Source organism: Pristis pectinata, chromosome 8 (assembly GCF_009764475.1).
Source record: "Pristis pectinata isolate sPriPec2 chromosome 8, sPriPec2.1.pri, whole genome shotgun sequence".
NCBI lineage: Eukaryota > Metazoa > Chordata > Chondrichthyes > Rhinopristiformes > Pristidae > Pristis > Pristis pectinata.
This window is the reverse complement of record NC_067412.1, coordinates 39,936,775-39,952,584: the sequence shown is the minus strand read 5'-3', so window position 1 is coordinate 39,952,584 and position 15,810 is coordinate 39,936,775. Positions and strand designations below refer to the sequence as shown.

Genomic DNA, 15,810 nt, shown 5'->3' with positions numbered 1-15,810 from the left:
TGAACCAGAGTTTCAGGGAGTGTGCTGTCCTTCCAGAACACCGAGGACAGAGGATGCAGGTGATGTACAGTGTATTGGTGGAGGTTTCTAAAAGGGCTGAGGATCATCAGTTGAACATGAGGTTGGTGAGGAGTATAGAGAAGGTGTGAGTGCAGAAATGTAACAATTGGAATGTCAAGGGTTGGAGGGGAATCCATGGCTGAGGAAGGAGTAAACATTGGAAGTACTGATGTGAAGGCTGGCATTGTCAGAACAGACAGAGGAACTGATGGTGTGGAGTCTTGACAGAAAACAGAGTGGGTGAAAAGATAATTAGGTTAACAGTGGAAGTCAGTGTCCTTCTAGTGAATACACTGCTAACCTACCTTTACAGAGACAGAGGAAGGTAAAAGTGCCATCGATGGACAGTGGGAAGGTGAGAGCAGGGTGGAAATTGGCAGTAAAAGTGATGACATTTTCTTATTCAGGAGTGAGCAGGAAATAGTCCCAGCACATGTTCCAACAAAAGAGGTGAGGAAGGGGACCCAAGCAGAATTGAAATGGAGCAAGTTCAACAACCACACTTTGAACCCATATGGTTTCCCATAGCAGTGTATTTTATTCGGAAGTAACGAGAGGAGTCATGGGAATTGTTGTTCACTGTGAGAGTGAGTTCAGCTGGGCAGAGGGGGCTAGTGGTGGAAGGGGAGTGTTTTGGGCTCTGTTCAAGAAAGAAGTGAAGGGCCCTCCTGGTGTGGGACATGGAGGGTTGAGCTGGGAGACTGGAAACTGGCGGAGAGTTTCAGAAACGTTAAGAAAATAGGTGGGAAGAGATTAAACAGGAATGAAATGAAATCAACTCATGGTAGGGAGAAATAACTTCTGCAGAAGCAGAACAGGCTTAACCAATAGAGGCACAAGAGACTGCAGATGCTGGAATCTAGAGCAACAATCTGCTGGAGGAACTCAGTGGGTCGAGCAGCATCTGTGGGGGAGAGGAATTGTCCACATTTCAAGTGGAAACCTTACATCAGGGCTAAGAGTGAAGAGGAAAGATAGCCAGTATAAAGCAATACAGCTGAACTGGGAAAACTCCACTTAAGAATATTAAGGAGGAGGATTCAAAAGCAAGTGTGTGGTTGGGGGACTGAGGTTGGGGGTGGGGTGGTAAGACCTGCCACCTACAAGGTAGTGGTCAGCACCAACTTTGTCCTAGAATCTAGTTGGAAAAAGCCATGGCACGGCATGCTTAATGTTGAGCCAGTTTTGGAGGTGCAGGGCAGAGTTCAGAGTGGTGCAAAGTTCAGAGTGGGGCTGAGACAAAAGTAACAGGCTACTTGAAGCTTGGGATCACACCTGCTGACTGAACGGAGGTGCTCTGTGAAGCTGTCACTCAATCTGCGTTTGACTTCCCCGATATAGAGGACCCAAGGCAGTAGAAAAAAATTGGATACAGCACAAGTGAATCACTGCTTCACCGGCAAGGAGTGTTTGGGTCCCTGGGCGGCTAGAGGGTAGAAGATAAAAAGGCAGGTGTTGCATCTCCTGCAGATGCATGGGGAGGCACAGGGCAGAGAGAGGTGGGTGTTGGTGAAAATGGAAATATTTAACCGGAGCACCCTGTTGTGAACAATTGAAAATCAACAAAAATAACTGCAGATGCTGGAAGTCTAGAAATAAAAACAGAGAATGCTGGGAATACTCAGCAGGTCAGGTCGCACCTGTGGGAAAAGAAATAGAGCTAACTTTTCAGCTTGAACACCCTTCGTCAGAACAGAGCATGTCCGGTAACAATCCATCTGGAATGCTTAAAGGGGAGGAGACGGTAAGATGCATGTCGTGGTGGGACCACTTTGGAGATGTGGAACATTGAACCAATTGAAGGAACCCAGTCATGTCTCAACCCTGTCCAACACTACTAATACTGAATCGCCGTCTAATGGGGCAAACTTTGCACATTGCACCAAGGATAATGAACATAATCCACCCTCTCCCCGACTGTATAACGCAACGGAAGGTACTACAACCGCGTGAACCCAGTCGGCAGCTGACCAAGTAGGACAGGGCGTCCCATTGACAAGCAAGTCAGTTAAAACGATTCCAGATGACTACATTTTCAACCTCAATCCATTCGTCAAACAATAATCATGAAGCCACAATTCGCCAGTGCGCCAAAACCCCACACCTATCAAGTCCTAAAACTGACAGCTCCAGTTAATGAAAGAGAATGCCGATAAATCAACGAATGTACCGATGTTTAACTCCAGGAAACTGCACAGAATGGCCTGAGCTCGATGAAGCAAGCATGTTCGTTCCCGGCACCGGGTACCCAGACATACAGCAAGCAACTAGCATGCACTGGGTACCCATGTATGCAGCAAGCATGTGGCATGCACTGGGTACCCATGTATGCAGCAGGCATGTGACATGCACTGGTACCCATGTATGCAACAAGCATATGGCATGCACTGATACCCATGCATTGAGTGAGCACCCAGCATGCACCGGTTACACAAACATGCGGCAAGCATTAGGTACGCGCCGACTACACCTAAGCATTGAAATACCTCCGGCCTGTGAACCCAAGCTAAACAGAGTCAGTTTGAAGGCAGCCCAAGACTACACAGCTTCCCGAATTCGGGAAGGATTCAGTAGAAAGCAGAAACACTATTGAGAGCAAAATGCATGGAAAAGAAATACTTAGTCAATGCACATTTACAGTACAATTACAACATACAGACCGATTTAAATGCCCCGTTTTCTCCTGGTGATATTTGTGGCAAATAATATAAAGCTTTCTAAAACTGGGTTCAGACAAGGCAGGGATGGGGATCAAATATTGGAGTAATTCTGCCGTGACTCTGGCGTACATTTTGCACTGGGAGCAAGTTTAAAGCGGAACAAATCTGTTTATTGTAATAAAGCAGAGGGAGAAATGTGCCTGAATCTGAGTGGAAGAATATATAATGGCTTCTGCTATCTTTCAGTCAGGGTCAGATCATAATGATTATTATTTTTGGTTAGCCTACTGATAATTAACTAAAAGCAGACCTTCTTAATGAAACACGTTCCAGAAGGTGATAATTAGTGGGAAGTGGTGGAGATACAAATGACTGGAATCTGTTTTAGCAGCAGAAACGAGTTTGTCTGGCCGTGGAAAATTTGCTTTTCAGATGTCAATTCTGTTACTTAATCATAGAAAATCCACTGACTGGACACTCTTGCTAATAAAATGTGGTTCAACTCTATTTTGGAATCCGTTGCTGAAAATAGCAGGGAAAAATCTGATTTCAACACAGTTCTTTCTTAATCCTTTTGATTAGATTGAAGTGTCAGTTTAATTTTGTGCGTTGTGGTTTAAGTTTTTTTTCTGGCGTAGTTTGATACGAAATCGTCCAACTTGTGAATCGGATCAATCCAATGCATTGAAATAGCGTATTGCGGGACGGTTGAAATTCCTCCTTAAGTTCTCTTTCTTTATTTGGCCCTCAAAGAAAAGTTATAATTGGCAACGGTGGAATATTAAAAAAGTAATTAAATGGGATTAATTTCCAATAAATGGTTAACAGGACATAACCCAGCTGCTTTTGACACCATATTACGTTTTTTATACAGTTGTGCTGTCAGACGGACCTTACAGTAGTTTGCAAACATTCCCTTCAGAACACAAGGAAGTTATTTTCTATTATTCGCATGAAATAGGCACTAAATAAAAACAATCTGGGCGACTATAATCGTGAGGAGGGAGAATAGCTGAAGGAAAACGAGAACGATTACGAGGCTTTTAAACATTTAATAAGTGCGGCTAGTTTAAGTCTAAAAGAAGGCGTCACTTTAGCAGAATTCTAGATAAACCTTTATCACAGAGAGACAGCGTCTAATTATTTAAATAGACTGTGATACCCAACAGCAGCTATTAAATTATTATTCTCCGTATAAATACCTAGCCGCCTGCGTGTGTCTGTAACTAACGTGTTTATGGCCGGCATTACCCATCTCAAACCTTAACATCAACTCATTGCGTATAAATTAATAACCTTCATATATGTTAACGACTTCCACCCCAAAACAAAATTCTTCCAATATAAAAGTCGTCACCCGCACGCAGCTTATTGGTGACAAGTCTGAGCAAATGTGCACTATTTTATGGGGGGGGGGGTGCTAATTTTCAACAGTCATAATCATTTCTTATTAGCTTGCTCCGCTGATGTTCTATCGATCAGCGTACAATTTAATTGGTGGCTTTATGACGATTCCCTCAGTTCCCCAGGTGTCCTCATCTCCTGGTAACATACAAGCTGTATGAAAACAAACTACTCTCCCTTCACTGTCTTTGTTTAATAGTTCGTAATGTGCTAGCGTGAATTCTCTAAATGATGTTTGACTACAAATACACTGCCAAACAAACGCCCATGAAATAAATAATTACTATTTTCAGATATGAGCCGGGTCTGTGGCTGGGATCAGAGAACTGGAAATTAAAATTCAGTGAATCAGGTGTGGAAAATCGAAACAAATTTCCAGGATCCCGAGGCTCTGTGAATGCTGAATTTCATCCGCGATAAAATAGAAGTCTTTCTCCCAATATTAGTTTTTCCTTTAAAAAATTGCATATGAGATTACATACTACGGAAGGATATCGGCGAGGCGGATGGATTTTTATTTGCTCGTTGAAAATTAAAAGCCGTTTTAAAGCCTGCAATTTTGAGTTTCGATATTTTTGTCTCAGTTATAGGGCTGCAGATTTGCAATACAACTTTTTTTTAAAAAAGACATACATGGTACATTTTAGTTCATTGCTATATCATTGACAGTTTACAAGTTTAAATCATTACGAGACATTTCCCTTGCATTTGACACAGTTATGATGTTCAGGTTTCTGTTACCTGAGAGTTGTTATCAAGCTGCAAGTTACAGATTTTTAAACACTGTCAGAAGCAATATACAAATACTGTAAAAACAGACCGTCACTTTTATTTCCCAGCGTTTCTGAAAAATCAACTATACTATATATGAATAAGTAAGGTAACACCCAGTCCAGCGTTACATTATAATATAAGCAGAGCTGTTATAGACTAAATGTACAGTTCATTCCAGACTCCTTGGAGAATTTCCCCACTAGCTGTGTGCAATATCAGAGCAAATAAATTATATTCTTAATAAGAATCTATCGTCAGTCTCGCAAGGTATATGTGAGACATCTTTGAAATGAGAAAGGACAGTTTAAAATCACCCTGTAAAATACAATTAATTAAACAGTTTAATCAATTTGGATATCTTAATAAACAATGTTTTGTTTTAACTGTTTAACAAAAAAAATTAAAAAGCGGCGTGGACCTGACTCAGGTAAAGCTGTCTAGGAAAATCTCATTTGTAGGGAGCTGTCTAGTTTAGTTCTACTTCAGTCCTGCACTGTGAAGTTGAAGTGTCTCGCGCCCATTTGCAGCTGTATTATTTTAATCTATATGAATTTGTCTCCGGATTAAATGTGGTTAGGATTTTTTTTGTAATTTACACTCTGCTCTCCGATCGATCCGACACCTCTTATTGAGTACGCGGTAATTTTTCACGCTAGCTGCGAGGTGCTGAGATAAACCCCTCTCATTAGAGGCGACTGCAAAGGATTGCTAATTTGTCCAAACTGTCAGCGCCGTGTACAACCCCAGGTTAAAAATAAATCACAAAATAAACTGCACCTTCCCAACCTGTGCAATTCATCATCCTGTAAGGATCTAGGGGTTCCAAACAAAAAATATGCTTCTTCGGTAAACACTTAGGGGGAAAAAATAATAAAAGCATCTAATTTGCTTCAGCTAATTTGGAAATGTGTTGCAAATGGGGCTCTTGAAAATTACGTTCATAATTAATTGTGCAAATTTGTTTCTATTAAATAAAAATAACACGTATTGAAGAACTCAATTACCATTAATTAAGCTTGATATCCTAATTTGGAAATTCTGTAATACAAACCAGCCGTTTTGGAACCGGTTGTGAGAGAGAAGACTATAGCCCTTGGGCTGCGCTCGGTCCTTGGAGATTTGGAAATCAGAAAACGAGATGGAAGCGCACAAGGTGCTAAATTAGCTCCGTGATCTGCACTTATTGCATGCACACTCCCCATTACTGCGCCTTTCTGCGTGCAACTTAATATTCAGGGCATGGCGCCTCGTCTAGATAGCAGATTTATCAAATGGGAAAATGAATGTATGATGATCAGTTAAATTGAAAATCAGCGCCGAGATGACAGCTCGACCTGACACCTCCGTAATTAGAAAGAAAAATGATGGCGTCCGATGCATAATAGAGCAAAAACAATTTGCACTGTCCCATAATGATCCAGCGTTCAAATTGAAAATTTCTCTTGGTATAAATTGAATTCATAAAGTATGATTCATCGCGGACACATCTCCCGGAGACTGCGAGCTAGATCGATTGATAGTTTGTCTAGAAACAGCTTCCTCCTCGGGCTCAGCAAAAAAAAACCCTATTGAGCTGAGTGCAGCACCAACATTGGACTAAACTGCTTAACTAAATCACTAATTCACCTTAAGGACATGTGTCTGCTAGCGACCGATACTCGGCCTCATTCACAACCGCAATCATTATGGCTGTAAATAAATAAAACATGAGCTATACAGACAAAATGAACAGCTGCAAATTGAAGAAAGGACGCAATTTATTGCTGCCAGGGAAATATTTCACGTTATTTAAAACAACATAGCATTTTAAACGCTGGGGCTTTTTTTACCCCCCTCCTTTCGCGGATTATAATTTCCCCACCTTTTGGTACCACACCGATATAGAAATGGCAAGTGTGACCGCTCGGGTCAGGGATTTGAGGCGAATCGGGTTTTAAGGACACCGACACAATCATTTTCCTATTAACTGAATTTGTACAGGATGCACATTTCAGCTCGCAGAATGTTATGTGACGTTCGTCTCGACACAAATTCTCTTTTTTTATATATATCTAATTATTTTTTTTCTCCAAAAGCTGACGGGTCCTGCAGAGCAAATATCACAGACACCGAGCGAAAATTATGTAAATATTATTAAAGAGAACGGGTGCTCAGAAATTCATCTGCGCGCACCCAGAACTAAGCCGGCCTTATTATTATATTCAATTTATTTGCAAATAAAAGTCCCGATGACCAGAAGGGATCAACGATATTTAACTAGGCTGTAAACATAATTCCACTATGCACAGACTCGACAAAATTAATGGTTTTAATAATTGGGATTTTAATTCCCAGGGAACTGATGTAGTTTACACTGCATAAGTGCCCTGTAAATTGAAGGGGATCGGCGAGGGAGGGGTGGCGGATGATGAGGCAGGAATGGGGGGGGGGGGGAAGAGGTGGGGGTGTTAGCAACACTGGGTGCGAGTTTCTGGCAAAGTTTCTCATCCCCCCTCCCCTCCCATCGCCCCTCTTTTTTTCTCGGTACAGCTGTCCTGAATCTTGCAAACTCCCCCCTTGGGTCTCCTCCCTATTAGAACAAATGTGTTCTTCTTTTGTTGAGGCGCGTTTGCTTTCCCTGTCCTATTACAGGCGACACATGATCAATAGGATGATAACACCAGAACATCAATATAAGCGACAGAACAATGAAGGATATCATCGAACATCTATCTTAATATAGCCTGCTACAAGATACATGACAAAGGAAATCTCATGAAAATTCCAACCCACGATTTTCCATTTCACAACCAATTCAGCACAGTCAAATATGCACACACGCATCTCATCCTATTATTTTGCAATTTCAATTTTATGCCCCAGCCCTTTCATGCTAATTCTATTATTGAAGGAACTTGTGTGATTTCATATCACTATAAAATCGGTAATGTGTAATAACCCTTTGGGCTAAACCCGACCTCGGCTGCCATCGGGAAAATAATCACTTTCATATCAGAACTCGGCAGGAAGCGGGCAAGACCGTGGCCCCTCCGGCTTCGCCACAGATTCACAGCATTTTAATGAATAAAGGTCTTATAGCAATAAACACAAACACAGGCTCTAGCAGAACAGCTCGGCTCCCGTACAGATATTAACACTGACAGATCTGAGACAAAAGAGGATTTTTTTTTAAACAGAAACTTTTATTTATAAAAATGTTACATCATATATAAATATTTAATACATTTGTTTGGGTTTTACACCATGAGAGGAGGAGCGGATTCTTGGTTTTACACACTGCGTCCAGACACTGATGTTAATCGTGTATATATAAGATTAACTGTTTTCGCTCCGCTTAGTGTAACGGAGCTGGATTAATAGTCTTTTAATATCTGAGCGCATCTTCTCGTCAGTAAAAAGTCACACAAGCATCCACCTGCAAAGCAAACAAACTAAATAAGTTGAAAGAACATGTTTATCTAGTGAACTATGCGCGAAAGTCTGTTTTTTTTCCTTCTTGATTCTTTTTGTTGTGTCTGCTTTGCAGTTGTGATGTTACTTTAGAGTCGCCTGTTTAGTCCATATCTACGTCTTCGCACACTGTCATGTGCTCTCGAGGGCAGTTTGTTTTCACTGGCTCGGGAGAATCCAGGGTCTGTCGATTTAGTTCATTTGGACTCTCCAAGGCCAGAGGTTTACTTGACTCGGGTTGCTTGGAATTTGTATCGGGATAGTTGGCTTGTGTCGCGTTTTGAGTCGATCCGGAGTAGCTAGTCTGTGTTGGGTTCGGAGTTGCCCCAGTGTAGATGGTCTGTGTTGTGGAGCTGGAATCTGACCCAGGACAGCTGGTCTGTGTTGAGTTTGAACTGGTCCCGGGGTTAATGGAATGTACCTGGTCTGTTGCTGGAGTTATTGTATCTGCCCCAGCGGGAGATTGAGGCTGGACTGGGGGTGTCCGGACACTGGTTTGGGGTACGATGAAGCCTAAGGGTTGGGTAATGGGGTACAGCAGGAAATGTCCTTTCCCAATAACAGCTCTGGGGTTTGCTAAGGCTGGGAATTCGTAATGCGCTTTGCGCCGAGGTGTTGTGTCTGACAGAAGACTTTCCACGCTGAAAGGATTACTTTTTTGATCACACTTTGTCACGTCGGAAGAACGAGCGTTCGTGCACGGATGGCTCTGAGGTTTATCCCGATCGCACTCGGGATCTGACGATCTACTGGCATTATTCTGGGACGCGGTTCTTTGGTGCGGGGCGAGTTTTTGTCCCGTTTGCTCACAGTTCACTTCACCCTGGACCCTGCTACTATTGGGAGATAGCTGGCCGGACTCAGCATGGATTGAAGCATGCTCTCGGACCGCCTGGAAGTGGACCAAGCTGCTGTCAGATTCGGATCCCGACGAGGCAATACTGCAGTCTGCCTCCGAGTGAAGCAGCTTGTTTTGGGTTTTCAACAGTTTTTTCTCTTGCTTTCGTTTCTTTTTCTCCATCTTTTCCATCTCCCTCCGGGCGATTTCCTCAGGGTCCATCGGCTCCCCACTGCATGTGGTTGGGTGTGAATTGTGCGCTGGCCGACCAGGACCTTTCTTGGTATTTTCTTTCTTCCGCCATTTAGCTCTCCGATTTTGGAACCACACCTACGTACCGAATAATGAAAATGGCATTACAATCGAATTTCACACATTTCACCCTCCGCAAAGTTTCTGTACTGAATTTGTCCATCTATATTCGAATTGATAAATTCCCTAACACAACTCAGGGCACCATCTCTTGCCCCGAGACCAGTCTGCTGCTTCCAATGCTCAGTGTTTAATCACCAGTTAAGGATTTTAATTTAAATAAACACATTTTGAAAACGATTTTCAAACGCCTCTTGTTAGATATTAGAAGCACCAAAGACCACGAAGTATATTTCAACTTTTTTTTATTAATAAATGTTAACTGTCCTAATCCATCGTTAGGGAATTTTGGTCTCCTCGCGAAAATACTTTAGAAAATTCGTTCCAGTATTTTTTTTTGGAAAACATTAAGTATAAATAACACACATGAACGCTTCCTCTTAATGTTGATAATAAATGCAGGGAGAGTTGCAAGATGAAGTTGAATCGAAATAATTTTAAAGAGTTATTTCAAAATGATCCCGAAAAAAAAATTGGACAAGAACGAACTCCGGTACCTTTGGGGTGAGAGGAAGTTTGGGAGTCGCGTTTTTTCCCCTCACCCTCTCCTCTGTGTAAATAACATCGTGTTTACACAATCAACACGAAAACTTGAATTAGGTTAATTGACAAACGAATTGCATTTAATCTCGCGTGTAATTCTATCAATTAAATCGATGCTTTGCGATTTCAACTGAAGCAGTTTATTTTGGATACCCAGTGGTGGGGAGGTGGAATCAAAGCTTGAATCCGCCCCTCAATTTATCAGTCCTCATCAAAAAACAGTATGGGGGTGTGTGGATGATAGTACAATGGAAGCAACGGATGTGGTGACTCTAAGGGGAGTACAAAACTCAAATAATAATTATGACTGAGTATTAATACATGAACAGCTCCTCATAACCAAATACAATGAATGAAACACCGATTCTAAATTCCAAAATTTTTCCTTTACTTTCTCCCTTCCTGCACCAAATAATTCAACCCACCCTCGCTGATTCTGCGAGGGGCTTTATTTATTTTAGCCCTGAATATAACACACACACACACACACACACACACACCTATGAAAATCACAATACGTATGTAAACTCGTCTTCTTCACGATTGCGTGTTTTCTTTCCCCAAAAATTTCAAACAAGGTTTTTCTAGAAAACGCACTTTCCCTATGATCGGGGGACAAAAAGCTGATGCCTTTTTTTATTCTGCCCCTTGTTAAACACGAATTAAACCGACCAATAATCGTTTTACAAGGAGTTCTCTTTGTGTCCGTTCCAACTGTTCTGTCAATGAGAAGTGCTCATTACGGTTCTTAAGGGAAATAAGCATTCTCGACTTCATCTAAACCTCACTTAACTAACCATCAACAAATTGGATAAAGTGCTTAAGAACATGGAGGGGTCAGGAGCGTCTGTGCCTTTGGTCTGATATTTCTGTTCAACCCATGCCACCTACTTCATTCTGGATTGTAGCAATAAACATCATTTTAAACGCACATATTTAACAATTGTCCTTCTGTTTTTCGTCGTTATTTGCACATTTCTGAAGGTTTAGTAGCATATTTTTGCAATACATTTCCATCTAAAAAGAATACTATTTTCCTAAATACACATTTAGCATGCCATCCTGTAGCAAATTTTGAAGAAATGGGTGCGATTTGATGATTCAACAATTCCTAATTTAAATGTTAGATGGCTCCTTCCTATTAAAATACTCTGTGTTTACACAGCTTTCTATTTAGCAGTTTGTGTGCAGCCCCACAGGGGTAAACACAGCAGCTCACGGCAATTCTTACAGCAAAAGTAACACATTGTCAATACCAGACATTTTCATTGCAGAACGCGAGGAGCCTCGATGTGTGGTTTAACTGCTCGTTCTTACCATATAACGTACGCTTTTCTTTTAAAAAAATACACACACTTTATGTTCTGAAATACAAAGATAGACTCCAATAAGATTAGCAAATTGGTTGTTTTAAACCGGAAAGCTGTCAGCTATAATTTGCTCCTTTTCGTGTCGAGCCATTGCTGATTATTGTATACATTTTAACTCCACTTACTCGGAAAATATTTGCAATATAAATAGTGCGGTAAAACGGATTTAAATGTTTAGAAACGTGAATTAAACCAGTTTACTTTTTTTGGCCTTCAAATTGTAAAACATCACAACGTTTTGTAAATACTGGATCATGGCACCTAAAGTAGTAGAACAGTCATTCGATGCAAAAGCTTGTTTCGATATGCGTTTTGTTTTACCTGAACCCGGGACTCCACTAAGTCAAGCCTCAACGCCAGCGCCTCTCTCATAAACACATCTGGATAATGGCTCTCGTTGAAAGCTTTCTCCAGTTCTTCCAACTGCCAGCCGGTGAAATTCGTCCGCGTTCTTCTCCGTTTACAGCCGGGGGTATCCTTTTCCGGATCCGACGCCTCTGCAACGAGAGAGGAATAAAAAGAAAACATGGGGAAAAACGGCAGTCATAATCAGTAAATAACAACGAGAGCATTACATAAATTCATCGCTGGATAGCAAGATTTCATCACAACCCAATAGGCCTTCCAACCATTTTCCCTTGTACTTTCTTTCAAATTGTCCTCGATTTCACGACATGAGTACAAGTTAATAATTAGTCCATTATTTGTCATTGAAGGAACTAGAAATTGCAGCATTTTAGTTCCATTGTAATAATCCCGAATTAACCAATTGACACATGGCACAAAGCACCGAATGAAATTTGTGAGAACGCAGGTGCATTGTCCCAGTGTATTGTTAACAGTTTTAAGGCGCCCGCACCAGAGTGGCGGTGGCTGCAGTTTCTCTCCCGGCGGGAAGAGAGGGTGCTGATGAAAACAATATGTGTAGTTTTTTTTTCCACAGGCACAGACCCGGGCAAAGAGCGCTTCGTTCCCACAGCCTCGCCTTACCGATTCCCACGGCCATCTACCCAGACACACAAACAAAACATACAGCCGAGTGCCCATGCACTCCGGGCAACAGCGATCCCGGTGAAAACTAGTGTACTCTCAAAATGCTTGAAACACAAGCTATTCTGCCTCTGCCCTACAATCTATGCCTAAGAGTTATCAGGGCCATCGTACTCGTTCTTATGTTAAACTCCTTCTCGTTTTTTTTGGGTGGAAACTCCCCATTGTAGGATCAATTTTAATTAGTTTCTATCATTTAATATCGTCTTTATTTTATTTCTCTGCGACCAACCTTCAGATGTCTTTTACGGCCTGACTGAGGCCCAGAGACTTCCTACTCTTTCTTTCTTTCTCTCTCTCTCTCTCTCTCTTACCTGACAGTTTGAAGGACTGACTCTCCCCGTTCACGTTACAAGCCGTAGGCATCAGAGGGGACGGATTGACCACAGATGCCGTGCAGGAGCCACTGAGTAATCCGTCTATGGTGAAGGGGACGCTGGCAGTCTGGAGTTGGTGTCCTGCGAGCTCGTACACATGGTGATGAGTAAGGGGGTAGTGGAACCCTACCATACTGGCCAAGGTACCTCCAAACTGAGCATGGTGATGCTCTAGAATCCTGCTATCCATCATCTCCCTGCAGGGGGAAAAGAGGCGAGGGAGAGAAAGAGGGAATAAAATGCTTGCACTTAAAGGAATTGGGTGAACTTCAAAATGTATGCAGGAAAAGTAGAAAAGCGGTTGACATGCTAGTGGACGGGGAGGATGTGTCTTTACTTTATGAACATAAAGGATCCAATAATTAGCCCAGGCTTTGGGAATTTGGGACCAATAAGAAACGTTAATCGCGTCTGACGTCAGAGACGTATAGTCGGTGTGTGTTGGTACCAGTGGGTATTAAGACCGCTTGAAAACGTTTCCATATCGATCGCTAATTATACATGACATCCACCTCAATAAACAATATATGAGCTGTCAAAACAATGCAGGAAGATTTGACGAGTACGGGCCCTGGCTCCCGCAGGTTGATTGGTACCTGGTTAAATACTAAGCAGAGTACAGAGTAAACATATGCAATTTCTCCTGCACCCTCGTACAACACACACTAATAGATTTTTTTCCCTTTCTCTCCCAAACATTGACCATCGTGTTGTCCAGGATTTTTTTAAAGAGGGAACGATTTCCTCGGTCAGCTTTTAAACTGATGTCGGGCCAATTACAGGGACACATTGAGCGGCAAATAGACTGATCGGATAATAGAGGATTCATCAGTTGCTGTTTCCAAAGCTGTCACAATGCATTTAAAAGAACATGATATTTCATCTTCGGCGTTTTCTCGAGACTGCTCCGTCACTTCGAATATTTAAAGCTATGGTGACGCTGCCTTATATATAAATATATATATATAGGGAATCTTTAAAACTGCCACACGCTTCTTATTGAAAATATCGACAACAATAAGTAAATATTGAATTATTAATCAGAGGACGGTGCTAATTAAACGCAGGTCACACCAGTGCATGGAGTGCAAGGAGGCAGATTTTCTTTCCCCCCACTTATTTTCTTCCTGAAAAAAATATCAGCTTCTTTTTCTGAACCGGTGATTAATGGTAATGAGCCCGGGTCCCGCTTTGTTCTAATTAAATTATATTCCCCATTGAAGTTTCTAAATTCGCTCTCAGCCGCCGAGCAGCAAAGAGCAGAGAAAAACAATTAGACAAAGAGTCGTTGCTTTGAAATAACACCGAATTAAAGCAAGAAGTAAAATTAATTCGTTCGAATCGTTTTAGAGAGAGGCGAGAGCAGTCTGTCAGCACAAAGTTTGGAGAAATTCTTCTGCAACAGCACTAGGAATGGTTAAAAGATGGTCACGAGAAGGGAAGATTAGAAAATATTGCGGTGCAGTTGCCCTGGTTTTAATCGCCTTCGTTGAGAAATTTAGTGATCTTAATTTTTTTTTAAATTGTTGCGCACACTTAATGTTATTTCTCACAGTCCTTCAATATTTCTGGTAATGGGGCTATAAATTTGTAAATAAATAAAATTAAATCCCAGTCACTGGCACATGAAACCCAAATTATTCATCGGATTACATCCTCCGTCCATGTGAAAACAATCCGAATGAGTGAAAATAAATCCACATTAAATTTAAAATCTACTCTTTTTAACAAGCTCTATAATGCCATGCTTTCTGATTACATCTTTCTCGTCTTTTCATCTTCCCCTTCATCTTAATGGGTTTAAAAATAAAATTATTATGCGTTATTCTGTCGAGAATATTAATCTTTTCGTGTCCTTCACGAACTCAGATTGAATTCCGTGAATTGATGGGGTGTCGCTTTGTTTGCCAATTGCTTCTGACTGTCATGTCTTTCCACATGAAGAGGGAGAAAAGTTGTTTAAATATTATTGCGAAGGATGGCAATGCGTTAACTGTCTCCCTTATTTAAGGCGGCCAGCTAGGAAGGTAGGAAGCTGGCCCCAGACTGAGTGCAGGAGATATGGAGTACTGAAGTTTCCCACTCGCTGTGGTAATGGGCATTTGCAGCAGCAAAACTTAGGGATTGTTTGGAGCACTTGAGGTGATAGAAACAGGGGAAAAGGGCAAGAGTCAGGGCAGGGGGTGGATACGGGAGATAGGAGTCTCTGCAACTCATCACAAGTGAACAGATAAATTTAGGATGAGATATCTATAGTAGAAGGTGCCCAGGAGATAGAAGAGTTTAACCTGATCTTCCAGGCAATGAAGAGACCCAAATACAGGAAACCTTAGCCCTTAGATGACGAAATTTACATTTTTCTAATAGTGTAGGCAAGGTGAAAAATTATGCTTTAAATAAAAGCCACCCAATAAAATCGGTAATGACTCGAAATCGGTGGTGAAAATGAGGACACATTACTCAGAATTTAACTGGACGAGAAAGAGAGCGAGAGGACGCTCTGTTGACATAAATGATGTGTTTGCTTTATTTTGCAAAATGTTCGAGTTATTAATCTGAAAAGTCAGAATAACCCTTTTAAAGTCTGTTATATTTCACCATATGCAAGCAATGCCTGGTCGAATATTCTGATTCCTAATTGAAAATGGTGCCACCGTGTTTAAATCAGACATGGAGCAGGAGCATTATACTAATAACAATCTTTTTTTAAAAAAAGGGGACCAAATTTACAGTTTGACTTCTAAGACGGAGTAATACGAATGGAGGGAAGTATTAATGCTCGGGGTCGGGGAGGCCAAGGGCCGCACTTTTCACCGTAATTTAATTTAACTTTCTATAAATACTAAATGTAAACTGTAGCCACTGGACCCAAATTTGCCTGTAGCAATAAACGCTTCATTTTCTGTTTGAGC

The 15,810-nt window shown here is 41.5% G+C and overlaps 1 protein-coding gene across 1 annotated transcript; it reads right to left on the bottom strand.

The window, feature by feature from the left end:
- Positions 1-8,081: 8,081 nt before the first annotated feature.
- uncx (UNC homeobox) lies at positions 8,082-13,205 on the bottom strand. Its single transcript, XM_052021851.1, has 3 exons — positions 12,836-13,205; positions 11,793-11,968; positions 8,082-9,516 (listed from the first exon to the last, which is right to left on the bottom strand). The coding sequence occupies exons 1-3, from the start codon at positions 13,089-13,091 to the stop codon at positions 8,452-8,454; spliced, it is 1,497 nt and encodes a 498-aa protein (XP_051877811.1). The 5' UTR covers positions 13,092-13,205; the 3' UTR covers positions 8,082-8,451.
- Between the last annotated feature and the right edge of the window lie 2,605 nt (positions 13,206-15,810).

What these genes read in the sequence shown, in the direction of transcription:
- uncx (XM_052021851.1), bottom strand. Translation starts at nt 13,091, where the DNA reads ATGATGGATAGCAGGATTCTAGAGCATCACCATGCTCAGTTTGGAGGT. An exon ending in TCAGTCCTTCAAACTGTCAG is followed by an intron (nt 11,969 to 12,835) that starts GTAAGAGAGAGA and finishes CTCTCGTTGCAG; the next exon opens with AGGCGTCGGATCCGGAAAAG. An exon ending in TAGTGGAGTCCCGGGTTCAG is followed by an intron (nt 9,517 to 11,792) that starts GTAAAACAAAAC and finishes TTCGGTACGTAG; the next exon opens with GTGTGGTTCCAAAATCGGAG.